At 47.6% G+C, this 25,850-nt stretch overlaps 1 protein-coding gene across 2 annotated transcripts in view; it reads left to right on the top strand.

Annotated features, from left to right (window-relative positions):
* The window catches only part of adgrl2b.1 (adhesion G protein-coupled receptor L2b, tandem duplicate 1), a 72,713-nt gene that overhangs the window by 31,938 nt on the left and 14,925 nt on the right, over positions 1-25,850 (top strand). For both annotated transcript variants that reach the window (XM_076144982.1, XM_076144983.1), the window contains exons 4-12: positions 4,092-4,201; positions 7,157-7,957; positions 15,897-16,214; positions 17,372-17,472; positions 18,481-18,666; positions 21,831-22,014; positions 23,351-23,473; positions 23,969-24,165; positions 24,555-24,728. In XM_076144982.1, the coding sequence (XP_076001097.1) occupies positions 4,092-4,201; positions 7,157-7,957; positions 15,897-16,214; positions 17,372-17,472; positions 18,481-18,666; positions 21,831-22,014; positions 23,351-23,473; positions 23,969-24,165; positions 24,555-24,728 (2,194 nt within the window). The remainder of the gene's footprint in view (positions 1-4,091; positions 4,202-7,156; positions 7,958-15,896; positions 16,215-17,371; positions 17,473-18,480; positions 18,667-21,830; positions 22,015-23,350; positions 23,474-23,968; positions 24,166-24,554; positions 24,729-25,850) is intronic.

Raw genomic sequence — 25,850 nt, 5'->3', positions numbered from 1 at the left:
TCCCGTTTCACAAACATAACCAGGAGCTGCGGGGTGAAGTTTGGACCTCACGGGGGCCCCTGCTGCTTTTGCTCTGCACTTTAAAACACATTCAAACGCCATTTTGTCAGTCGCATTTGAAAAATCCACTGCAGCCTCCTACATCCTTGGACAAATGTTCCAACATCTCACACCTTATCGCGCGTTCTGTTCCTTCATTGTCCAGATTATGTAGGTGGTGTTTCGTTTACTGACAGGTACCCGTGCGCCAGGGGTTCTTCACACCAGCTGCGCGTCGTCGTGATAATCAGCACCGCCATCCGCGAATCACACGAACACCCCTGTCGATTCCCTATTCCGGAACGCCGGGGCCCCGCTTTGTTCAAACACTTGTACTACTCCGCTGTAGTATCTTCACCATAGGTACGGAGCGATGCCCATCATCGTACCTTTTATCCCGGTTACCCTCGCAGGCCCCTGCTTTGCTGTCAGGCGGCGACACTTCAGCTCGACTGCCACTCATCCCCAGAGGTGTGTGTATGCGTGTGTGTGTTTTTTTTAAAGGCCAGTGGATGGAGTAGTCATAAATAGTAAGAAGCTGCGTTAGTTTGTCCTTACTTGGCCCGCCCCCAGCCCCCGTTTGGATGGCTTCGCCCCCCCGATCCCTTCACGCTTCAGCATTTATTCCTCAGAGGTGCGGCACTGCAGAACACCTCACGACGGAAATGTTACTCTGTCGTACTAAATTTACCGCAGAGTCCCAGAATCCTGGCGCAGTGACTCACGCCGCCCCTCCCAGCTTTGACTGCAACCTGCTAAAATATGCACCAGATGTGTTGACAGTTGAGTCTCTCATTTGCCGGGGCTGCACTTCAAAACCCCCTGGAAGATTCCCTGGAGGCAGCGTGAGAGCGAAAGCCACCAGCCCTTAACCAGAATTATTCTAATCATCCAGATCAGAGGAAATGGGCTCCTGACCATTATTAAGGTTGATGTGATAACCAGAGAGCAGCCGCAAATCATCAGCAGGAACGGTCCCGCGTATGTCTGCAGACATTTTAACACGTTAAAGAGACAACGTCAGTCCGATATGGGGGGGCGGTGGGGGGGGGTTTAACAAAAGGCATCAGCACATGCAGACAGATAAGCAGGCGTATTAATCATGATTGGAGGAATGAGAACAGCAGGACGTCTGCCGCAGATGGTGGCGGCTTGGTTGGTTTGTAAATTGCGACAACAACAAGGCTATTCATCAGCGAGCCGCGTCTCACAACAAAAGCGAGTAGACAAGATTCAGGCGGCGCTCCTTTTCTGAGACGTCTTTACATGAAAGTGCTCTGTGAAGTAAAATATCTTCTTTTTGTTGATGAAAAAAGTTGGATGAAAAATTCATACGGAGACTAATGGAAGTGAGTTTTCTGTGTCTCTTTGGTATTGCGCTGGTCATTCCCTCAGAGAGAGAGATCTGTAAATGGATGGTGGGTTTGAGGATCCACGTGCGCCGCGATCTCCTTGGCCTCTGCCGGCTTTTAGTCGTAGCTACAAAGCGCTGTTCGCACACAAGAACAGAGCATACAAGTGAGGTTTCTTGGCTTTGCTCTCGTTGCCTCTTCTCCAGAGTCTTCTACTACTCACTCACCCATACAAATCTAATGCCTACCTTGTCGGAGGCGCTTTGTTAGAGCCCGGCCATCACAGGATAATAGAGGTTGGCACTGACATTTGAGAGGAAAATTTGGATATCAGCGATTTATTTCGTCACGTTTTAGGATGCGGGAGATCGGAGCTGGAAGGTTGGCGGTTCAATTTCAACTGCGGCCCCTCCGAGAGGCGTTTCCGTCTCTGTGTGCCCCTGTGTACAGGCTGTGTCACTTTGGATAAACATGCAAAATGAATAAATGTACACATTATCTCATTACTATCAAATATAATGGTAACCCTTAAGATAGCTGTGAACTTTGAACAGTAAACTAACAACTAACAATTTATGAATAGATGGGAAACACCTACACAACAAAACTAAGGGTCAAATACCGAAACAAATTCAGCTAATGAGGCGGCTATTTTCTGCCTTTTTGTATAATGTATATGCAATATGCTGATATATAATAATCAACTTGTAAATATGTGTACATATTTATTTATATGGTTCTTATCGCTACTACTCACCCACAATTCACTGAGAGCAGCCAGCTTTAGTTTGTGGTTTTCACACAAAGGGACTTCTGACCTAAACACCAAAAAGAAAATCTTAACTGAAGCAGAAACTGTGTTGTGAAAATGTTTGTCGTCTTAGCAACAAATGCTTAACGAAAAGTCCTGAAATATTTTCTTTTAAAAGGTGATCAGGCGTGTAGACGGACGCCACGCCACACTTACCAATCAGAATTCAGCCATAAACACAAAACACTGACACATTAGAAGTTAACGCGGTTGGACGTAATGTCAATAAATCACCGTATTTGAAAAGTCAGATTTTTCTTAACAGTTTTCAAGCTGCGTTGATTCACTATTTGAAGGTGTTTCTGCTGAGGTCGCCTGTCAGTCAGTCAAACTGGCACATTTGGACGCTGTGACCCGTCTCCCTCTCAGCAGGTCAGAGCTGCGGATCTCTTAAGTGCAGCTGGCACCGTTCCAACCATGATGTAGAAATCACCTCTGCGGAGTCTGATGCAAAATTTTTGACTTTCTAATGGAGGTTGTCTATCGTTCAGGTCATGAATATGTGTAGCGGCGGCGTGTCAAGCCAACCCCGTCTTGTTGTTTATCTTCCCATTCGTCTAAGTAGTTTTGTCAGCGGCGGGCAGCAAACTGGCATTTATCCTCCGAGCGTCCATCACCAGCCTCCCACTTGGCCGTCCTTTCAAAACTAAACAGCAAATCCAGTCGCCTTGAAGTGCTGCTGCATCGAAGTCCAAACCTCTTTTATTTTCTTAATTCACATAAAATGCTTGATAGGTCGCGTTTGATCCATTCGTTTTTTTTAAGTGCTTTTGTTTTGGAAACGCACCCCGCCTCGGATTGGATTTAGAGAGCGTCTCGAAAAAAGCCGTCGCTGTCACTGCCTGGATAATGTTTTTGCACTTTACCTTCAAAATTCATCCTTTTGAAGTCCTGCACAAACTAGATTATTGATAACGTTCGCCGGCTGTGCAGCACATTTCCATTTCCCCGCGTTGAAAATCCCCTCTCGCGTTACAAATGAGTCTTTGAAAGTCACGTCCGATGTTTAAGCGCACGTCCAGCCTGCATGAGCGTTTCTGACCTTTTTCAAGTATTTACCTCGTGCTTGCAAATTGAATGTCCTATTTTAGGCACACCCTTGCTTGTGAAGGATGTGTGTTTGCCTCTGTTACTGCAGACATTATGCTCCAAACCCTCGGCCTCCAGAGAGCTTGATTGAAGTGGAGCCAATTTCACCCTATATTTACACAAAATCAGCCCTCTGCTGCTCGCCCCCCTCCCCGTCCTCTCCTTCCCTTACTTGAACTTTTTAACACCCAGACGCATCTGCAAACACACACGCGCACATGCACACAACTCGCAATTCACACATCAGGCTTGTAGTTCAAGAGGGGACACATTCATCAGTCAGACCATTTCCTATTGGAAGGAGAATAACCTCTCATGGAAGTGACACCTTCATGTCGTGTTTGGAGCGTGTGTGTGTGTGTGTGTGTGTGTGTGTGTGTGTGTGTGTGTGTGTGTGTGTGTGTGTGTGTGTGTGTGTGTGTGTGTGTGTGTGTGTGTGTGTGTGTGTGTGTGTGTTTGCCAGCCATTCCAGCAGCACTGCATGTCACCGTCACCCGTTGTGTGTATCTTAATGAATGTCTTCCCTTTCAATAGCAATATGACGGCGATGTAAGGGAGATGCCACGGCTAATACCCACAATGCCTTTAGCTGCTCTCTCTCACCGATTCTGTTATCACATCACCACCACCTTCATTTACTCTCCCTCTCACGCTCTCTCTCTATCTGCTTCCAAAAGATCTAACCCTTCTTTTTTTTTAAATACATATGTAACAGCCCAAAGCTGGGATTGATCTGATGTTTTGTCGTGGTCGTGTCCTCTAGTCGTGATGAAATCTCTGGTCGATCTTTTCTTTCCCAGGTGCAACAACCGTACGCAGTGTGTGGTTGTCACTGGCTCTGATGTCTTTCCCGATCCATGCCCTGGCACCTACAAGTACTTAGAGGTCCAGTATGAGTGTGTTCCCTATAGTAAGTATCCCCATCCAAACCCTCACACTCCACTCTCTATGTGATTTGAAAAAAAAAAGTGTCTGTAGCCTCTGGTTTCATTTGCAAAGAACATCTGAGCTTGTTTCCCAGGCGACGACAGAACTATATGGGATGAAATGATCGGCAATAGTGACAAATAGCAGTCGGAGTAAGTGAAGTGACTGCATTCTGAAAGGGCTTGATACAAATTTGGCATCTTTCACCGAGGTAATTAAGGAGCTATTTACACAGAGAGTGCTGCGCTGTCTGTCGGCCCCTGCACATTAAAGTCAATAACGCCTGCATCTAAACTTAATACGTAAGATAGTGAGTAAGTGATAAAAATAACCCCCATAAACTGGTGAGATGGTTCCGTGTCAAGAGGACACAAGCTGTGTGATAAATCATTTCTACTCCCATCAGATAAACAGAATTCCTCTTTCATCACGGACGGCACCATTTTAAATCGTCCCCTCCGCTATCTGATGTGAGCTAATCTGCTGTAAAATGGAGAATTGAGGCCGTTTCTTACACTGTAACAGCTGAATGTGCCTGAATGTGCAAAGTGTTACACTGATGAATTGTAAACTATTTTGGGTAGAAAATATTCACCCCCCCTCTTCTCTTCCCTCCCAAACAGACCTCCTTTTCACCTTTGACCTCGCCCCCTCCTCCCCCACGACTAACCTCTCTGCTCTCATTTTTTATTTTATTTTTAACTTTCCAATCTTTCACGTCGCCTCCCTCCTCCCACACCTACAGCAGTCTCACCGCAGAAACGCTACAAATGAAGGTTGACCGGTCATCACTCAGTGTCTCTCTCTCTCGCTCTCTCTCTCTCTCTCTGTGTGTGTGTGTCTGTCTTGCTCGCCCTTTCTGGCTCATTTAAGAATGATCTGTAACTTTAGCGCCATGTCATGTTATACGTGTGTGGGCGAGCAAGTTTGGAATCGAGTGTTCGTGAAAGTTTTGAAGACAATCCAACCCCCCTCACCCCACCCCTCCCCCCCACCCCCTCAGTCAATACAGGCCAAAAATAACTCCTGCACTGTTTCCCTAAGAAAGTTATCCATCTCAATATGCAGAAGATTCCCAGAAACTGATTTTTTTACGGCATATCACTCAGGAGAAAGGATATGAAAAGGGATTTATGCTGCTTTTCATTGTGTTTAATGTGCTGTTCTGCCGGCACCTGAGCCAATAGGAAGACAGACGTGCAGGAGGAGACGGTCACGCATGGTTTTGTCCCCGGTCGTCACTTGTGTCTTCTTACGTCCCCAGGATGAGACGCCGTCGACTCTTAACGAAAAACTCTCTCTCTCTCTCTCTCTCTCCCCTTAGCTTCTCTCTTTCCCAAAAGCGGCCTGCGACAGGTTCAAGTCCCGGTCGACCTCCTCCTCCACCTCCTCCTCCTCCTCCTCTTCCCCCTGACTAATTCTTCTCTTGTACCTGCTAGTTGACTCGTGATAACCTTTTCTCTCCCTTCTTTTTTTGCACTCTTTTTCGCTTTCTTTTCCAATGCCTGAAATAGAAGTGGAGCAAAAAGGTAAATGAGTGGTCTGGTCCTCCCCCTCCCTCCTCCTTCTCTCTCTCTCTCTCTCTCTCCCTTCCTCTCTCTCTCTCTCCGGCTCCTTGTTCTGTGGTGTTGAGTACAAGCTCCCTCCTCTACGTCTACCCCCCCACCCACCCACCCACCCACCAACCCCTCGATTGCCTCTCCTGTCAAACGCTAAACCCCCAGTAGGAGGATTGTTTGCACCCACGGAGTCCGAATGAATATCAAACCAGAATCCCAAACGACACCCAAGGTCACGGAGCAGTAGTTTCTCTCCGACTTGGAAACACTTTTGTGAAAAGCAAAAAACCACCAACTTGACCAGTACTGATTTTTCAGGGACTCTGGCTTCGTGCTGGATTCAGGAGTAGTGCCTAGATTTGTGTATATTGTTTGTTTTGGAGTTGTTTTGTTTTTGTTTTGTTTTGGCTCGGGCTTCGATTTGGCTTGGCCCTGTTTTCGGCTGCACCCATAGCACGTGACGTGAGAGCGCAGTGATGGCTGAGCGAGATTGGCACCGGACGAAAAAAGAAGTCTTTGAAAGGGCCAAAGAATCCACCGTGTGTCCCCCTTTTTAATCCAGAACCAATTCATTAACGAACAAATTAACTTGCCTCGGCCTCCCTCACCCATCAGTGGTTAGTCTTGTCTTTCGCCAACAGCAGCAGTAGGAAAATCCTTTACGTTCCGGTCTACTCCACCCCCTCACCCCCCCACCCCAATCACCCCCCCACCCGTCACGCCCGCCCCAACCTCCACTTCCATTTTACCCTCTGCTTTGCTGCCGCCACTGCCATTGACAAACCTGTCGTCTCTCTCTCTCTCTCTCTCCCCTCCAAACACAAAGATGTGACGTCTGTTCCCCTTTATCATTTCGGTTTTCACGACCCCCCCCCCCCCCTCCCTCCCAGAGTCATGTGAGTATGCATGTTTGCAGTGTGTCCCTTGTTATCCTACCCAAGCTGTTCATGTGGCATTTGACGTCAAGAGAACAGAGGCTGGTATTTGTAAAGAGAACAAACATGTGAACTCCACTTCTCCCCCGTGACTTTCATTTGCAGGATTTGAACCTTTTTTCTTTTGTTGTTCACGTTTTTGGGTTTTGGTTTTGGTCCCTGTTTGGGTGTAGCAGCAGATCCTTCAGATGCAAGTTTTCTCCACCACGCATATCTCATCCTGATTAATCACCACCGCATATTCATCTCTTTCTTTTATTCATTCTTCATTAGCACTTGTTCCAAACACTAGATAAAATATTCCTCCAAAATTCACAGTCCCTGATCCTTTTTGTCCCGCACTTGAGTTGTACAGCAGCCAGAATGACGAGTGTCTTGGACATTTTACCCGGCTACATTTGGTCTAATGTGTCTTTTTTCTCTATGTCTCTTCTCTGTCACTAGTTTTCATTTGTCCTGGGACTCTGAAGGGTGTAGGAGCTTCCACTTTCTTGTACGAGGCAGAGCAGCAGGCGGGGTCCTGGTGCAAAGACCCCCTGCAGGCCGGAGACAAGGTCTTCTTCATGCCGTGGACGCCGTACCGCACCGACACCCTCATTGAGTACGCCTCCCTGGAGGACTTCAAGAACGGCCGCCAGACGACCACCTACAAGCTACCCCACCGCGTGGACGGGACAGGCTTCGTGGCGTACGACGGCGCCATCTTCTTCAACAAGGAACGCACACGCAACATTGTCAAGTTCGACCTACGAACGCGCATCAAGAGCGGCGAGGCGATCGTTAACAACGCCAACTACCATGACACCTCGCCATACCGCTGGGGTGGGAAGACGGACATCGACCTGGCGGTGGACGAGAGGGGGTTGTGGGTCATCTACGCCACGGAACAGAACAACGGCCGTATCGTGATAAGCCAGCTCAACCCGTACACGCTCCGCTTTGAGGCCACCTGGGACACAACCTACGACAAGCGCTCGGCCTCCAACGCCTTCATGGTGTGCGGCGTCCTGCACGTGGTGCGCTCCTCCTACGAAGAGAACGAGAGCGAGGCCAGCAGGAGCCAGATCGATTACATCTATAACACCAAGCTGAGCCAGGGCGAATACACCGACATCCTGTTCCCCAACGAGTACCAATACATCACCGCTGTGGATTACAACCCCCGAGACAACCAGCTGTACGTGTGGAATAACTTTTACGTCCTGCGCTACGACCTGGACTTCGGGCCGCCGGATCCAGCGGAAGGTGAGACCCGTTCATTCTCATTGTGTCTAATTTCTTATCACAGATGGCTGCCTTTTAATTTTGGATCCAATTTAAGGCGTGATAAAGAAAAGAAGGGTGTGTTAGTCTTGTGGAAAGGACTCATTTGCAGACATAAATTACAGATTCACCTTGGAATGATGGATCTCTCCCAATGGGATCGCACTCTCCCAATGCCTGTCTGCTTCTTTATTACCGTGAGGCACCGGCTCCCTTGAAAAAGATTTAATCTGAGGCTTCATCCCAAACTACTTATTACCGCCACGGAACCCTGGTGAAGCTGAGGTTACCCCACCGCCTCAGGTTGAGATTGGAAGTTGCGCTGCCATGGCTACCTTTTTCGTTTCTTCGCGATATATCAGGGGGTAATCTCCAAACCCTGTTGCAGCGTGATATCGCGCAGCATGGCGAGTCAGGGCGACGGACGCGGCGAGAGGAATGACAGAGTGGGACGAGAGATCAATTACAGTGAAGAATCTTGTCAGGCGGTTAGGGGGCCTTAAATTAATCTGTGAAGTGCTGAGGGGCGACATACGTGTCACCATACCGGGATCTTACATCAAGCCGATAATGGGCTTAATTACCTGACTGCAGCCATCTTAACCCGGCAAGCGGGGGCTGAGACGGAGGCGAGGGAGGGGGAGGTGGGGGGGGGGGGCGAACAAGGACCTTGACCTTACTTCGCATTTACGCTGAAAGGCTCAGGTTGCCCCCGGGAGCGGCCTGTGTCTCAGATTAAGTTATGATTTTGAACTTCTGGAGGTTTCCGGGAGGGGCTGTCACGAGGAAATCTGATTCTTGACCCGTGGCGTCGCGGGGGTTGGCGTTGATGTCTCAATGGAGGCCGCGCGCTCCTGAACTCTGGCCTCTTGTCAACACGTCTGTTTGTTTTCCCGCTGTTCGCCTGGAATCTCCCCGGCATGATAACTCGACACCCAAGGGGGCTCAGAGTTTGCGTCTGTTTTTGCCTAACGGACTAAAAGCTTGGGCTGAGGCCACGTTTAGAGGGATATGAAACACACTCTCGACTTTGCCGACTTCTCCCATGCATGCAAACTGCCTGCTCAACTCTTCATGCCGTATATGTAAATGTAATTAACAACTGAATTATCATAATTACCCTCCTTGTCTTGGAAGAGCCATACAGGAAGGAGAGAAGTGGCCATCGCGGTACATTTCCAATGAAGGGTTTTATGTGCACTCTCAGCTACTGTAATGCCTCGGTAAACACGGTGGCGAGCCCCGCACATGGCTCGCCACCGCCATTTACAGCCGGAGCGGCCTATGTAATCAAGGGACGCCAGGGAAAATAGTGGTTGATTTCGGTCCATTATTCCAAACCAGCCGCTCGCCGCCACCGCCGGGATCCAATCAGGATGGCGTTGCCTGCAACGAGCGCAGTGTGTCGCAACGGGTCATTAAGCCCGTTTGAAATGTTGTGAACTTAAGGCGAGAGATGACGCAACCTAGAGACGAAGCCTGTGTTTGGTTTTGTTTTTTAAATGGCACTTATGAATGAATTAGATGTTGTTTATTTGTTTTTGTTTTACTTTTTGTTGCCGTGCGTACTATTAGGATTTATTGCCGCTCGTGATATGTCATTGAATTAAACAACCTATTCTGTTGGGTAATCTAATGGCGCTGAAATAATGTTCCTCTCTCTCTCTCTCTCTCTCTCTCTCTCTCAATCTCTCTCTCTCTCTCTCTCTGAAACTGAGGGGCACTTGAGGCATAAAGGAAATTAATTGTTCCCATTAAGATTCATCGACCACAACTTCAAACTCCAACTCCAAACCCGCCGCGCTTTTCGTTCCTTCGCTTAAAAACTTGTGTGTAACGCAACGGAGCTGGAGTCTCCTTCTCTGTCAAAAGCATCAACCTTGGCTGTTGGCGCTCATCCCTTGAAGGCCTGAAGCACCGGCGGGATTCGAGCTTTACGTGAAAGGAGTCCGAGCTATAAATGATCAAAGGCGGGAAGTAATTGAACTTAGCATTTGAGCGTTTCTTTGTTTTTTTTTTGTTTTTGTTTTACCTCGTAACGCCGCCCCGCCGCCCTTCATTCCGCTCTCTGAAGTTATTAGCTGAGATCATTCCCGTATCGATCGCTCCTTTTAATTGTTCCAACCAGTTCGCCACTCGTTTAAAGAAAACGTCCGCGCCCGGCTAATGCATTGTGAACACCAAACGGCAATGATCAATACCCAGACAGTCCCGCCTGCTCAGAGGTCTCTGCGGAAGAGGCGCATGCCAATAACAGCTCGCCGTTACAAACTTAGAGGGACACTGGTAATGACTTTGCTGTGATGTGCAAAGACATTAACCGATTTCAGTCCAATGGATTCCAACGGCCAATCACAGGATCCAGTAATTGCCGCGAGCATCTCAAACTAACAAGGAGAGAAAGGAGAAAATGAATTTGCCTCTGAGGTAGCATTGATCTGAGGCTTAAAGATGAGAGGCATAAAATTAATGGCTTTGTCCGAAAGACTTAGCCACTCGGGGTAATCTTGTAGCAGCAGAGAGAAGTGGCCTTTGCGTGGAATTGAAATGTCAAGCAAACCTGCTACTGCATGTGTCACGTGCGTATCTGTCATCGTAAAAGCCGGTGTTTTCACTCAGCCATTTTGTGCTCTTTGGGTTCTGCTTTTATAGCCCCCTGAACAACGCCTCCAGGTGAACCTTTGAGACACGGGACATTTATAGATGGATCAGGTGCTAAGCCTGTGTTCCGCCCCTCCGAATAAGCGTGATGTTCGGCAACAGAAATAGAGGGGAGGGTGGAAGCCGAAGCAAGTCGGGAGATTTGGAACAGCTCTAATTGTTCCGCTTGTTGCCATGGCGCGACGCTGGCTGCCAGACTGTTGGAGTGGACAGAAGGACAAGGTTTTAGGCAGAACAATGGCGGAAGTGGCAGTGTTATTGTACGGCGTGTGAAACTGAAAGCGTGTTGTTTTTGTGTGTGTCGGGCCACAGCTTCGCCCACCTTCTCTCTCACTCAGATTGTGTTCTTGTGACTTGTTCTGGATCAGCTGCTTCACACACACACACAGACACACAGACACACAGAAGCACTGACACACACACACACACACACACACACACACACACACACACACACACCAGTGTCACCAGAGATGTCCAACGAAGGCAAATGTCAATAAAGCGGTCGTCCGTGTCAAAACGTCTTGATGGCTTTTGTCCTTCACAGAAACACTCTCGCATGTTACCAAATGGTTGGATGACAAATAGCACCTGAGTGTGTGTGTTTGTTGGCTGTGTGCAGGCGCATATAAACAGCCCTAATGTAAAATTCATGCCCGGTGGGGTTTTGTTTTCTCTGTCATTAGTTAGCAGCTCGGGCAAAGAAGAGCGACTGTAGTTTTTAATACACTTCTTATCCTCAGAGGAGATCTCATTGATCCGAGCTGGAAGGGAAAAACAAATGAATACAGACGCGTCATATACGAAAGATGCAATCGTGCAGACGCGGCGTCACAACATCCTCTTCCTCGTTATCTTCCCATCCTGCATCACGACTCTCTTAGCACCTTTTAAACACTCGGCCATTCATCCGGCATGGGAGGAAAAACAAACCTCGGCCACATCTGAGGTCTGATTCGTTTCATGCGGCCTGCAAACAAATTCCAAACCAAACGTAGGAGGAGGAGGATTTTTAACCCAGCAAAACATTTAATATTTTATACCCCGACGATACAGCTCTATTTGTTAGTTCGCCGGGAGGATTTAGCCTCATAAGTGATTCATCCCCCAAAAATGTAAGCCAATTAAAACAGTTTGATTTGGCAGCAAGTTGTCATTACCTCCCTAACAGCAGGTATTAGGCAGCTTATCATCCGTTTATCCTGGCAAATGCACGGACAGGTAGACAGTTTGGGCTCTTCCGACTATGTGCGTGTAATGTGAGATAAAAGTGCAGCTTTTAATGGTGTAAAGTGTAAACAGAATCCTACATGTCTGATCATCTGTTTGTGGTTTTACTTTTTCCTCCCCTGCAAGCAAATATATGCAAATGACTCTGTGGGCCTATGAAGTGATGAAACTAATTCTGCTTTATCTCTCCGACGCCTTGATGGGTGATCTTGCATAATGGTTTTCCTTACTTTTAAGCTCAGGGTTTTTTTTTTATTTGCGCCACCCGCTCCCTTCCTCAGCGTCCCAGACGTTCCAATATGAAACTCTTCCATTATTTACAAGAGGTATTATTTAGCATACGGCAACAGTATGCCTTTGCTTGTCAGATTGCACATCAAGAGCGACTGCGCCAGGCTCTTGAGAGTAATGGGAGCTAATTGGTGCGGCCCTCTTTCTCTCTCTCTTTCTCTCTCTCTCTCTCTTCCTCTTCTTCTCCTTCACCGTCTCCCTCTCGGTGGAGTGCTATCAGAAAACTCTTAACCGGAGGGGAATCTGCTCTTTGCAATCAAACGGAAATTGTAGCGCGTCGTGGCGCAGAGAGGCTAGAAACGAGGCTGCAGACGCATCGACTTCTGACAAACAACTTTACTCAGGCTTCAAGCTGAACGGATGTACTGTATATTTCCATTTAATCCTCCTTTATTTTGTTATTCTGATTCAAACTTGTCTTCCCCCATCCAGTCTGCTCCCCAAACGATGAGCGTTTCTCCTCCAGATGATGGCACTACGGCAACCGTCTAAAGCGATAATTCATTAAAGATCTGCCATCTGGGTGACAGCTGTGGAAGTGTCACCACAATATAAGAACGACTGAGGGGGAATCTTTCATCACCTCAAACAAGTTGGAGAGACAAACTCCTTTAATTAGATCCGATCAAAATGAGCACAACAAATTCTCAAGTCTTTAAGAAATTTATTTGGTCTGCGAACATATTTTCGAACAAGCCGTGTCATTTCTAATACGTGTAAATTTGAGGCAAAACATTCTGTTAATGTTCTCCTCCATGATGTTTATCAAATGTTATCAAATTAAGGCAGGTTGGATAATTTACACGTTGCCAGATTTGAGGAAAGTAATGAAATTGTTTGAAAAGAAGTTTGCACCAGGAAGAAGTTGGCTCTTTTGTTTTGTTTCGCAATTTCCAAACTTTTCTGTGGGGGAGATTCATTTCTTTAGTAAACAAAATGTCTGGATCAGTAGAGTAGAGTTTGGTTTCAGTTGTCATTCTTTCCCTATTACTCTCACTCACAGCCGGATCTGAAATCCATCATTTTCTTGCCATAAACAACATAATGTGCCTCTTTCAATCAGTGCTAAACATGATTCAATCCATTGGAGTGCCACTTCAATTAAAGTTGCGTGATTGCCTTAAAGGACAAAATGCATGAGAGGGAGGATGACCAAGTGTCTCATCAGTGCTCATCATTCTGGAATCAGTAGAATTTGAGAAGCATTAAAAAAGACTTAAAATCGGTGCTTCTTATTGCAAGGAAACTATGATATCTTTGGCTCTATTTTTTAATGTTTCTCTGACATAATGTTTCTCAGCTCTTATCTCTAAAGGATTTTCTCAGAGCTTGAGGGGGAAAAGCTAATTAATTTAGAGTTGAATTATATTTTTGGATGGCGATGTGCCTTACGTCTGTGTGTGTGTGTATGTATGTATGTGTGTATGCATGCATGGGGCCAAAACCAAGCCTGATATTTGTGCGCTACAAAGATTTCCTTGACTCAGGTAGACGCAATATGTCTTTTTTTCAGCTCATATCTCACATTCCTGCGGGCATCTCAGAATTGATTAAATTAATAACCATCACACACGCCGCTCGAAATAGTTTTGCAGCTGACAAATTATGATTAGGAATGAATGAAGGAACGCGGGGGCTGGACGCGGACGTGTTTATGGATGTTGTGCGTTGAAATGCCGTCTAATGAGCAGGTTGGCCAGGTGATGCAATCCGGCAGTTACAGGTAGATGCATATGAAGGTTTCCTTTCCTCTCAGCCGGTGGGGAAGGAAGGAGTATGCTCAGGTACGGAGAGGTTTAATATTCTCAAACCTAATTACACTTGCCCTTGTATTGCATTATACCTGCATATTGAATCAAGCGAGTCAGCCTATGAATCATCTGAGTTTCCCTGAGTCAATAAAAACGCCTCACCATCTGGTACACACTGTACCCTATATTTGCAATTTTGGAAACGACGCACTTTTTCTTTTAAAAGTGGGGATATTAGGCTGATATATTATTCCCCATTACTGGTTTTGCAGGATTTTATTTGTCGTGACAGAAGGGAGAAGGCTTCATCTTTTTGTCGCCGTGTGCTTCGTATCTTCAAATGTAAGACGAAGAGGTTAGACTACGTGGCGATATTACATCTTCTTACACACAAATTCCTGTTAAGAAATCCAGTGTGACGCTTGTTAACCTCCATTCAGGTGTTTCACCGAGCCTTGAGTGTGTTTTTTCTCTCCTTTTTTTTCTTTCTCTCTCTTTCTCTCCTCATCCATGAAGTAATTCTGTGCACCTTCACCGGCAGAAGACTAAACTTCACGACCTTGCTATATAATTTGTCCGTGATAATAAACCGACACGTCAGCTATCAGTTTGGCAGCCGTGCGAGCCCCAGGTCTTGTGAATGTGTGGGTGACAGACGTACAAAGACTGAATGGGTGTAAGGTAATTAGCGACGGCTCCTTCCAGTGGAAAAGGTCGACGAGTAAAATGTCACAATTCAACCACACCACGGGCGCCGATCCAGGTTTTTCCCTTAATAGTGAGTGTCGTAGGAATACTGACCCCCTTTTCCGCCGTATACCCCTGACCGCATCTCCAGATACGGGGCTTTTGTAATAAACTCCCTTTTTTTTTTCCTTGCGTATGAAAAGGCGGAGATTCCCACTCGACGGATGATTCGGAGTGAAACGTAAAAAGTGTGGGTCTTTGTCATCGTTCTCTCTCAGGAAATGGAGATAGGTGTCTGATGATGGGGTGTCAGATAGCATGATATTGCATTTTCCGAGAAGCTCCCAGGGACCCTGAAGCCAACACTATAGTGCCTTTGACAAAAAGGCAGAGCTCATTGTGGGAAACTGCTTTTATCTCCCAATACAATCAGGTGGCTGTGAGTAAAATGTATGATCATTCATGCAGTAGACAAGTAGACTAGTATATCAATGTAGACACACACGCACACACACACACACACACACATGCACACAAACTTTCATTTTGTCTTCCTTTTACTTATATTGCCTATTTATACTGTATTGAATTTATATTTATAGATTTCCTTTCTGCTCTGATTTCCTATGCTCACACCAGCAGATATCCTCCTGTACACACACTCACATGATTGAAACACACTTGAGTGATGGAGCACGTACATGTACACCCACACACACGTGCACACACACGGCCACACACGCGTTTGTGCACACTGGCGCACATTCACGCATAAATTTGCTTTGCAGGGTAAGCATGGACCGAATACAGTGGAATCGCATTATTGCTGATGTATGGTTTTTTGCCCCGAGCGCTGCAGTTCTCCTTCCGCACTCCGGCTTCTTTATCAAAGTGAGAGAGATGAACTAGGCAGAGGGAAAAAAGAGTCAAATGCAGGCAGACTTTGTCTTCCTTGTTGACATTTAATCAGCCCAAGATACCGCCGCTGTTGTGAGGAAATCACTGCCATGCAAAAGGATGTCCCACCAACCGCCCCGTCTGTCTTATTTATGGGCTTAAGTAAACTAAAAATAGTGGAGACAGATAGTGTTTGGCTTTGGCAGGTTTGCCTCGATTTTGTTCCATGAAGGAGCAGAGGAGAGGTGGAGTTACAGCAGAGAGGCTTTTGTTTCCAGGATTTATAGGCAGCAGTAACCGTAGCAGTAACTGTAGCATCTACAAACTGTGGCACTCCAAATCCCCTCCTGACTGGGGCGTTTAAGACAAGGACCTTACTGACTTTACTCTTCTTTTTGTTCCAGTGCCAACTACCGAAGATCCCTCCGTCTCCTCACCCGTGCCGAGGACCACCCCCTCCACGGGCACCACCACCACCGCCACCGTGTCCAGTGCCAAAGGACAGGTGGTCACGACCGTAGCCGGAGCGGGAGCCGACCCGAGGGACGGCAGAGACCCGTTTGAGGGCACCCGAGGAGCCTCGGTTACTACGGAGCCCACCCTGCCAGATTTGCCCCCCACGCCCAGGCGCTTCTGCGAGGCCACCAGGAGGCGAGCCATCGACTGGCCACAGACACACACAGGGACCACCGTGGAGAGGCCGTGTCCTAAAGGCACCAGAGGTAAGACTGTGTGTGTGTGTGTGCGTGTGCGTGTGTTTGTGTTAATGCATGAGACACAATATATGACAGCGATGTGATTTAACAGCTATTACTTAGATTTTTCTATTCAATTAATCAGTTAATTATTCAGTCAGGAACAATGACAAAAACCTTCTAAAAAAACCTTTCTACATTAATTATATTTCTTTAACAATATAAACAGAAAGCAGGTCGCAGCAAGTTTTCCTCACACTCGAAAGGCTACAACAACTTATTTTGGCAATATTTGGGTTTAAGAGATTATAATGAATTTTTGATTGCTGGTTGTGACACCTGATGAATCTAATCTAATACTACCATGGAGCTGAATGAACGCCTCTCTGACTCTGTTTCTGCCCATTGTAAAGCTTCCCAAAAACAGTTTATGGCAAAGTTTTTGTTGTGGTTGTCTGTTTTTGGGACCAATATCAGAACGGCAACGGTTCCAAAAACACAAGATTTCAGTCATTTGTATCCAAACGATCCAAACATCCAAGAAAGTCCAAATATATTTTCTTTTGAATTACTGTGAAGTTGCTAGAAACGCATCACACATCAAGCATCAAAATATGGGGGCGGGGGCGGAATCACACTGATGGTCTTTCATAGCAAATCCAACTGACAATGATATAAGTCTCCCCTATAAAAAAAAGGAAGCTTTTTTTTTTGTTACCTTTGAACAGCCGTCACGGAGACAAAGCTGTCAAAATACAAAGCGCGGCTATTGCAGGATAAAAGCAAGAAAGAGACAATGTTTTAGGGGGTGGGGGGGGGGGGGGGGGGGGGGGGGGATGGGTGGGAGTCTTGCATTACATCGCCGCCGCCGTTGCCAGCGAAGCCACATTTTATCAGGAACAATGCGGCAGTTTGTGAAGACGCTCTTTATATGGGAGCATACACAATATTTACCATCAATTTGTAGTTAGAACCTTGGAAGGGTTTGTTATCCCCCCTCAACCATTTCATTTGCTTTTTGTTTCTTGACAAAGCTGGCCGGCTTTAAACGTGTTTGTGAAAATGGCTCTCCCTGCTGTATAGTTATGTTTCCGTCTCGGGCTCAGGGGGGGGGGCAGACCGTATCCTTTCTTTGGGCCTCCCTCCAAACTGTTGTTGTTGTGTTTGCTTTTGTGGTTCTGCAGGCATCGCCTCCTTCCTCTGCACTGTGACGGGCTCCTGGTGCTCCAAGGGGCCGGACCTAAGCAACTGCACCTCCCACTGGGTGACTCAAGTCGCGCAAAAGGTAAAGCCGGAACGAGTCCGTTGCGAAATGCAATAAAACGGCAAATGAAGCGTGACTGGAACAAACGATTTAACAAGTAAAAAGCAAACATCTGTTGATTTTGTGTGTGCTGTTTTGTTGTTTGGTTGCCTGGTTTATTTCCCTGCTTCCCTCAGGAGTCAATGATCTCCACGTAGCTACAATACAGTTCGCTTGCATGACTGTCAAGCTGAAGGCCGAATGTTGGTGTCGATTTCTCACAACCCCAAAAAATAGCAAAATCCTTCTTTCGTCTGTGACTATTTGGCTTTGATGTTGTGCCGTCACGCGGGGAGAAAATCCACCACCGCCGCAGCAGCAGAGATAACGACTCCAACAGCCTCGCCGCACCGCAGCCACAACACGTATTTGCATTTTAAATAAGAGGATGTATTGTTCTCTTCACCGGGGAGGAATCTCTGAGTCATTATGCGGCCCTATCGCTCCCACTGAATGCAACAGGTTCGGACAGGTCCTCCGGGTGCTGTCGGAAGGCATCGCGGGAAACTTGGGGACCCGGCTAACCGTAGACAGGTCGGGAAGGCGGTCCCAAAATAGCACGGTGACGTTGCGTCACAATGGCATGATCCCGTCGCAGAGTATCGTCTGTTTCTGACGCCGAGCTTGTGTGTCACCTTCAGGCTCTCGTGTTACCTGCTGCACATTCAATGCAGCGTCTATGTTTACATCCCTCCTGCCCGCAATGAGTTTCCCCTTAACAAAGAAGCACTGTGGAAATTGATTATTACTCTAAAGTGTGTACAAGTCGAGCTGCAGTTAGTATCCAATTGCAACCCTGCCATGGTACCGACGAAATACATCAATACTGCAGTGTATCGAATCGTCATTTAGTACTTCGTTCTAATACCTGGGTAGTGTAGAGTACCTTTTGTTGATAATTGTATTTTTAAAGCAGCATTTCTTGGTACCAAACTGTAAGGTGGAAGTTGTAAGTAGCACGTTTTGATTGTTGTTCCGTTCTCTTTTTAGATCCGCAGTGGTGAAAACGCTGCTAACTTGGCCAACGAGCTGGCTCGTCACACGCAGGGCCCCGTGTTCGCCGGAGACGTCAGCTCCTCCGTGCGCCTCATGGAGCAACTGGTGGACATCCTGGACGCTCAGCTGCAGGAGCTCAGGCCCAGCGAGAAGGACTCGGCCGGACGCAGCTTCAACAAGGTACAGTGAAGGTTCCTCCCCCGTCTCGCCTCAGGGAAGCGTCCCAACGTTCCCCCCACTCCCGTTTTCCGCGTCAGGTGAAGGGGCTCCAGAGGCGTTGTCCTTTGCCCTGGAGGGAGGCTCATTCCACCAGCGCTCCCTGGTAATTACCGGCTTTGGAAACGTCAGCCTCACCTTGGCAAGTTCCACCTTAAAAGAGCTCACAGCCATGACCTCGCTCTCTCCCCCCCCCCCCCTTCCCCTGCACCAACACAAAGTATAAGTCTTCATTGCTGACATGCGTGGAGCCGCTCGCTCTATCCCTGAGGGGGGCGGATGTAGGCCCGGAACGCGCCTACATCGCTCAGCTGTTGGCAGTCCCATGGCGTGATGAGTGACAGTTTGAAAAATTACATTGTTATTCAGACTTTTCCAGACAGCAGCCGCTCTGTAAACAAGGTGATTTGTAGCGAGACGCCGCTCGTCGTTTGGGCCTTCGCTTTTGTTGACGTTGCGCTGTGACAGACAGACAGAGAGACAGACAGACAGATAGAGAGAGAGAGAGAGAGAGAGAATTGACTCAATTAGGCAGAGAAAACTGTTTATTTCATACACCGGGAGACCAACAAAGAGCTTGAAAGGAGCGAGGACTTGTGTTTTACTCTCTGCAGGCCGTGAAATACAAATGACCTCGTCCCATGTTGTTTATCTTCTCAATGCATTTTAAGGCTTCACTAATGGGGGAGCGTCACTATCTCTACTTTTTTCTTCCCCTCCCTTCACGGTCGCTGCACATTTCTATTCCCTATTTCATCATATGATCCATATTCGTGTAAAGACTTGAGTTCATTCAGATGAGTCGCCGTGGCTTCGTGGTTACAGTTGGCGGGCCTGTCTCCTTTACTTCTTCTTTTGTCTGTTATTAATGTTGTAACTTGTGGTAAGTGGCATGAGTTAATGCTCTCCTTTCTCTGAGCTCTAACGTCTCTTTTTCTCTTACAACCTCTTGTCTTGTTGTGCCTGATGATCCTCTGTGTGTGTGTGTGTGTGGGAAAGCTTCAAAAACGAGAGAAGACGTGCAGGGCGTATATGAAGGTATCGCCACCAGGCTTTTCAAGTTGTTATCCAACCTCCCCCTCTGATCCTCTCACTGCCCCCCTCCTCCTCCTCCTCCTCCACCTCTTCATCCTCCCTCCCCTCACTGCTTTGGCTTCGATCGGCCGCATGTCTCCGTGTCCTTGATTGTCTCGTTGTCTGCCCGGTGTCTCGCTCGCACACTGATATGGCTGCTGCCCACCCTGTCTGTTTCCCACCCCACCCCCCGTCAATCAGTCCATCTCGGCAAGTTGTCTGCCTCTGCCGTCACTCAAAGCTGTACATCTTCCTCTCTGTCCTCTCCTCTCTCCTCTTCCTCTCCCCCCCTCTCTCTCTCTATGCTTCCTGTGAATAATTGGCTTCCCACGGTCGTAATTGCAACTCCCTGTCAGCTAGAAGTGTGATCAAAGTGGCAGCGTGCTCAATTTTCACTTGCTTACATTGTACAATTCCTACTCTCCCTCGTCCCTGCATCAAACCCCCCCCCCCCACACACAAAAACAACAACAACAACAACAATAATACATCTCCTCCAATCCAGTTGTCGTTTTTTTTATCTGCAGGATTCACATTTGATTCCAATTGTTCTGTTCTGATTTCCATCCTCTTTGTCCGTCTCACGAGGGGCTTCAGCTGTAAGTTGAGGGGGGGGTGGGGTGGGCTCCCCTCCTGGCGACACCCCTGCGATTTGTAAAGTGACCTCCACCCCCCTGCAACCAGAGCTGAAGAAATGAAGAGGATTCAATCAGAACAGAGAATCTTTCTGTGCGGCACGAATGAAGAGAAAGTGGACTTTTTTTCCCCTTTTTTTCTTTTGTATTTCATGGCTGCTCTGAGGATGTCTCACCAGGGGGGGAGGAGGAGGAGAGGAGGAAGAGCATTTAGTATCTGTCTGGTTGTAATGGCTGCATCCCTGCAATCACCACTACTCTCTCTCCCTCTCTCGCTCTCTCAAACAAACAAACACACACACACACACTTAAATTTCCTCACAGTCGCAAGCTTCCAGTCTTCCGCGAGGTCGGGGGCACCCAGATCGATTCCGGCGCTCTCACAGTCGCCACACGAGGATGCGGCGCCAGTTAACACAAACGCGGCGCCGGTTAAATAAAAATATTGTGCTTAATCACACATCGGCACAGACTTTGGGTCGAGTCTAATTCGTGTTATTCCAGGCAAATGGATAATCCCGTCTGTGGTCAATTAGTGTTTTGGATAATCACAGCTGTGACTAATTGGTACAGTGAGCAGGGGCTTGTTGTGGTTAATTACCGTTATTGTGACGCGGCCTCGCTGCGGTTAATAGCACCTAACGGTTGAATCGTCACTGCGAGCCACTTCACATTTCATAACGCACGCAACCGTCCCATTTAAACAATTTCCCCCCCTGGAAGTTCATGAACTGGGCCTTCCGGGGTCAAAGGAAACTCCTGTTTTATCAGCATATGATACTTTCTCTCGTGCGGGCTTGTGCGCTGGAATGTTTTGCTTACTTACCGCTTATCAGAAACCAGGAAATGAAAGGATTTCCATGCAAAACAAAAGCCCCCCTGCATCTCCACTCAGGCTGGACACAGATTTCACGGTATTGACCTTTTTTTTTTTTTTCCTTCGGGGAGCATTCGAGGCCATTCCGGGCAGATCCTGTTATGGAAATGAGCCTATTGTTTTCCGGTAGACGATTGTTCAGTCTGGTTGAGAGGAGAGAACACAAAGAAGTCGGTGGACGAAAAAGCAATTTTTTTTCTGTTTCGGCGTCTTTACTGCACTTTTGTTATGCGGGGATGAAAATCGGCCCAAACTTAGAGGGATCAAAGAAGGTGTCCACAAAATAACAAAACTATATATTGCATTGTTTATCATGATTATCTTAGTTGCCCTTGACGTGCTTGCACCATCAAATCCTCAATTTTAGTGACCTTGATGTCTGTGTGTCAGTGTGCTCGACTGTGCATGAACGTTTATATCATTTGCAGTCCCTCCCTCCCCTCTGTGTGTGTGTGTGTGTGTGTGTGTATGTATTTGATTAAACCCAAGTCATGATGGAAAGAAACAGAAAGCAGACGTTTCTCTTGTCTCCATGGATACAGGCAATCGTGGACACCGTCGACAACCTCCTGCGTCCGGAAGCGCTGAAATCCTGGCGAGACATGAATACGACCGAGCAGACGCACGCCGCCACCATGTTGCTGGACACCCTGGAGGAGGGCGCTTTCGTCCTCGCCGACAACCTGATCGAGCCGGCCATCGTCAAAGTGCCGGCGGAGAACATCAGTAAGTTTTCCCTTTCAATCTGCTGTGAAGCCGGCTGCTCAGCGTGCGTCTGTCAGTCGCCGATCCTCCACTTCTGATGTTTGTTGTTGTTCTTCTGTAAAATTGCCTCGCCGGCTGGTAAAACACGCCCGAGGAAACAACCGTGTGTACATTCTTCAGATCAGGCAGTAGATTTGGCCCCAGTAAACACGTCTGCACAGTTTATTACCGGCACGATGTCACTCATTGAAGCCCTTTGCGAGCCGAGCGCCATACGTCTCCACTCTTATAGCTCTTTGTTGCCATGGATATGGTCTCCCACTCACCCCTTTACTTTTGTCTTTTATCTCATTGATTTTTAATCCATTTCTTGCGTAGTAACATCTTCCCATTGAGCGGCGGTGCTGCAGAATGGACTATCGGGGCCTCTGGGGGAAAACAAAGAAACCAATTGGATTGCATTGTCCCATTCACGCCGCTCTCTATCTGTTCTCCCCGAGCCTTTCTCATTAAGTGGTAGTTAGCTAAGCTGATAAGGACTAGTTGCCGTTTCTCCGCCGTAGCACTGATTAAGACATTGTGTAATATACTGTATATACGTGAGTGAATCACCATATGCAGGTGGTTTCTGTGAGCTTGTCAAGTTCTCCATTATCTGGTAACGGAGCCACGTGCCGAGACGATGCGAGTCAAGCTCTCTTCTGCGCACCCTCTTGCAGAAAATGAAGAGTGAAAAGGGATTGTAGCTCCCCAACTAAAAGAGTTTGCTGGAGCCCAAAATGGCACCTCAAGGCCAGTGTCAAAGGGTGAGGCAGAGGAGAGAAAGAGGGAGAGGGAGGGAGGGAGGAAGGAGACAGACGGGGAGGGAGAGCGGTTGCGGAACAATTCCTCATCTCCGTCTGTCAGAAGGCATCTATCTGAAGGAAGTGAGGCCTGTTTCTGATGGAGGTGGGGGTTGATACGTGTGTCCTCCTGACCCCTCGGTAATTTCACACATCAAAGGGAGCACCACCCGGCAGCTGGCATACCGAAGAGAGAGGAAGAGAGGGGGAGAGAGAGGGAGGGAGGGAGGGAGGGAGGGAGGGAGGGAGGGAGGGAGATGGGATGCAGGAATGTGGAGGCTTTTCAGATTTGTAAAAGCTCAGTGATATTTTTGATCCCATGAATACTTGACATTGACGCTGCGGCAAGTCGTCGCTCGTCCTCATGTCGTCGTCGCCGCCCTCCCTTCCCTTCCGCCGGCTCCTTGACTCTGGAACCTGAACTCTCTTAACATTTAACCCCACCAGGGCCTTCACCTTTTTCCGTGTCCTTGGAGTAACCCCCCGCCCCCCTTCCCCCTCCGTCTGTCTTTCAGTGCTGGACGTGTACGTGTTGAGCACCGACGGTCAGGTGCAGGACTTCAGGTTTCCGCAGACGAGCAAAGGCGGAGCGACGCTTCAGCTTTCCTCCAACACGGTCAAAGTGAACAGCAAGAACGGTGAGAAACCAACGAGCCAAACCTCACTGTTATGATGTCACTTGAATGTTTAAGACTTACTTTTAAATCGTGGCGCTACAGTAATATCACTCTGCTGTTGTTTGTTCTCGCTGTCTCCTCGGGGTGTATCACAGGTTTTTTGTTTTGACTGGGGATTCATAATCTTGAATTAAATACAAATAAAAAAGGTTTCTGGCTCAATATTGAGATCGGGATTTCGATAAGGATTTATGCAAGAGCTGCAGCTTCTAATTGGATTTAAAATAATACAGTATGAACTGTGAAGCCCCGAATTCATTCATTTTTACTGAGCGTGGATGAATGATGCATCCTGTGAGGCTCCTGTTTTAGTATTTCATCATTGCATTCATACATATATGCATGTCATTCTTCGCCAAATAAATACGCATGACCTTGCTCGTTTACGCCTCTCTGTGTGTGTGTGTCGTTGTGTGTGTGTGTGTGTGTGTGTGTGTGTGGGGTGCGGTTCTGCAGGGGTGGCCAAGCTGGTGTTCGTGCTCTACAAACACCTGGGTCAGTTCCTCAGCACGGAGAACGTCACGCTGCGGGACCCGAGCAGACGCAACCTCTCGCTCACCGTCAACTCCCACATCCTGTCGGCCTCCATCACCAAGGAGTCGAGCCGCGTGTTCGTCGCCGACCCCGTCATCTTCACGCTGGAGCACCTGGACGTAAGATGATCGAGCGAGAACAAACTGAGAAGGCCGCACTGACATCATACTGCTAATTTGAGCGTTTTGATGAATTATTGTCATATAGAAATTGATAGAATACAGCAAACACCTCCATTATTAGAGATTTACTATATTCAAATTACTGTTTGCATCGCTCTGAGCTCCAAAACTGACAGATTTCGTTATTAATGCAATAATCCATATATATTTAATATATATATAAGCACAGTACATAAACATTTCCTCTGCACATCTCAAACACCGACACACTCTTACTCACAGGCTGTCCCATGAAATATACACGTTGTGTTGTGCCGCTTGTGTACGCTGATGAATATTGCAGCTGCACGTTCATACATGTTTCATCCTTTTTTTGTGTTTTGCAGAAGGAGCACTACTACAATCCCAACTGTTCCTTCTGGAATTACTCGGAAAGGAGCATGATGGGATATTGGTCCACTCAAGGCTGCAAGCTGCTGGAGACCAACAAGAGCCACACCACTTGCTCCTGCAGCCACTTGACCAACTTTGCCATCCTCATGGCTCATCGGGGGAACGTGGTAAGAGGCTATTATTGTTTTTTTTTCCCCCTTTCTTTCTCTTCTCATGTTTTCGATCCCCATCAGCCGTCCTCTCCTCTCACACATAGATGAGAGCGCACATGGCGAGAGCAGGAATGACATTTTCAGAGGAGATAATTAGATCATTGTCGGAGGAGAAGGTGATGGTGGGGGGGGGGGGGGGGGGGTGGAGAGGGAGAGGGGGGCAGCGAAGAAAAGGAGGTGAGGTTTGCACACAGAGGGAGATCAGGACGGGGGGAAATGCTGTCGGAAATATATTCTGCTTTACCTCTGCGTGTCTAATAGTCTTCCATATGTCGCAGGGAATCATGGGAAACAGAATAATGTCGGCTCTAATTTGTGTTTCCACTCGCCCCTTGAAGTGGTGTAGGATTGCATTTGGAAGTGAAACGCAATTACAATCCAATTACATGATAAATATCATGTGCGCCAAGCTTTTACCCCGTAATAAATGTGCAGGATAAAGTTTGTGGTTGGTTTAATAATACGCCCCAACTCATGAACTCTGTCCCTGTCATCTGTCTTAACCTCAACCTTAACCACAGCTTGAAACCAGAGCGCCCCGAGGCCTCGGCTCGGCTCGGCTCGGCTCGGCCGCGCTCCCGCTCACCTCCATCTGCAAACTCCTGCCTTTGCTTAAGTTACAAACGTCACAGGGGGAATTGCGTCGCTTCCAGGCCGCCGTATTCCTCGAGTGACTTTTTATTTTTTGATTTTTTGCACGCGTGAGACTGCCGTTTGCACATTTTGCCCTCTTGCCTGTGTCGAAACACGAAGCTCAAACTATGTGTTTACATGAAGGCAACACTCTTTGAGTATCTGTCCTAACTGCGATAAAAAGCCATCAACGCCATCAGGCCGCGGAATGAACAGGAGTCCGCTGTTCTCTGAGTAGGCATGGGGTGTTGCGTAAGAGCCGAGACTGCCCATTGAGGAAAAACACACACTTATGGCATCATCTCAGAGTGTATTTCTTGGAATGAGCGTACTCCCACTTCAACGGCCTTCAGACATTTCAGAGAAGCAGTTTTATTGCCTTAATTGCAGTATAATCAAAGTTTTAAAGTGCATTCAAAATGCAGCGACATGTTTCCATTCACA

The sequence above is a fragment of the Genypterus blacodes genome, unplaced genomic scaffold (assembly GCF_046128005.1).
Source record: "Genypterus blacodes isolate CSIRO-AG114 ecotype Tasmania unplaced genomic scaffold, CSIRO-AGI_Gbla_v1 ptg000029l_1, whole genome shotgun sequence".
In the NCBI taxonomy this organism is placed as follows: Eukaryota; Metazoa; Chordata; class Actinopteri; order Ophidiiformes; family Ophidiidae; genus Genypterus; species Genypterus blacodes.
The sequence above is the reverse complement of the archived record's forward strand: the minus strand, read 5'-3'. Positions and strand labels throughout refer to the sequence as shown.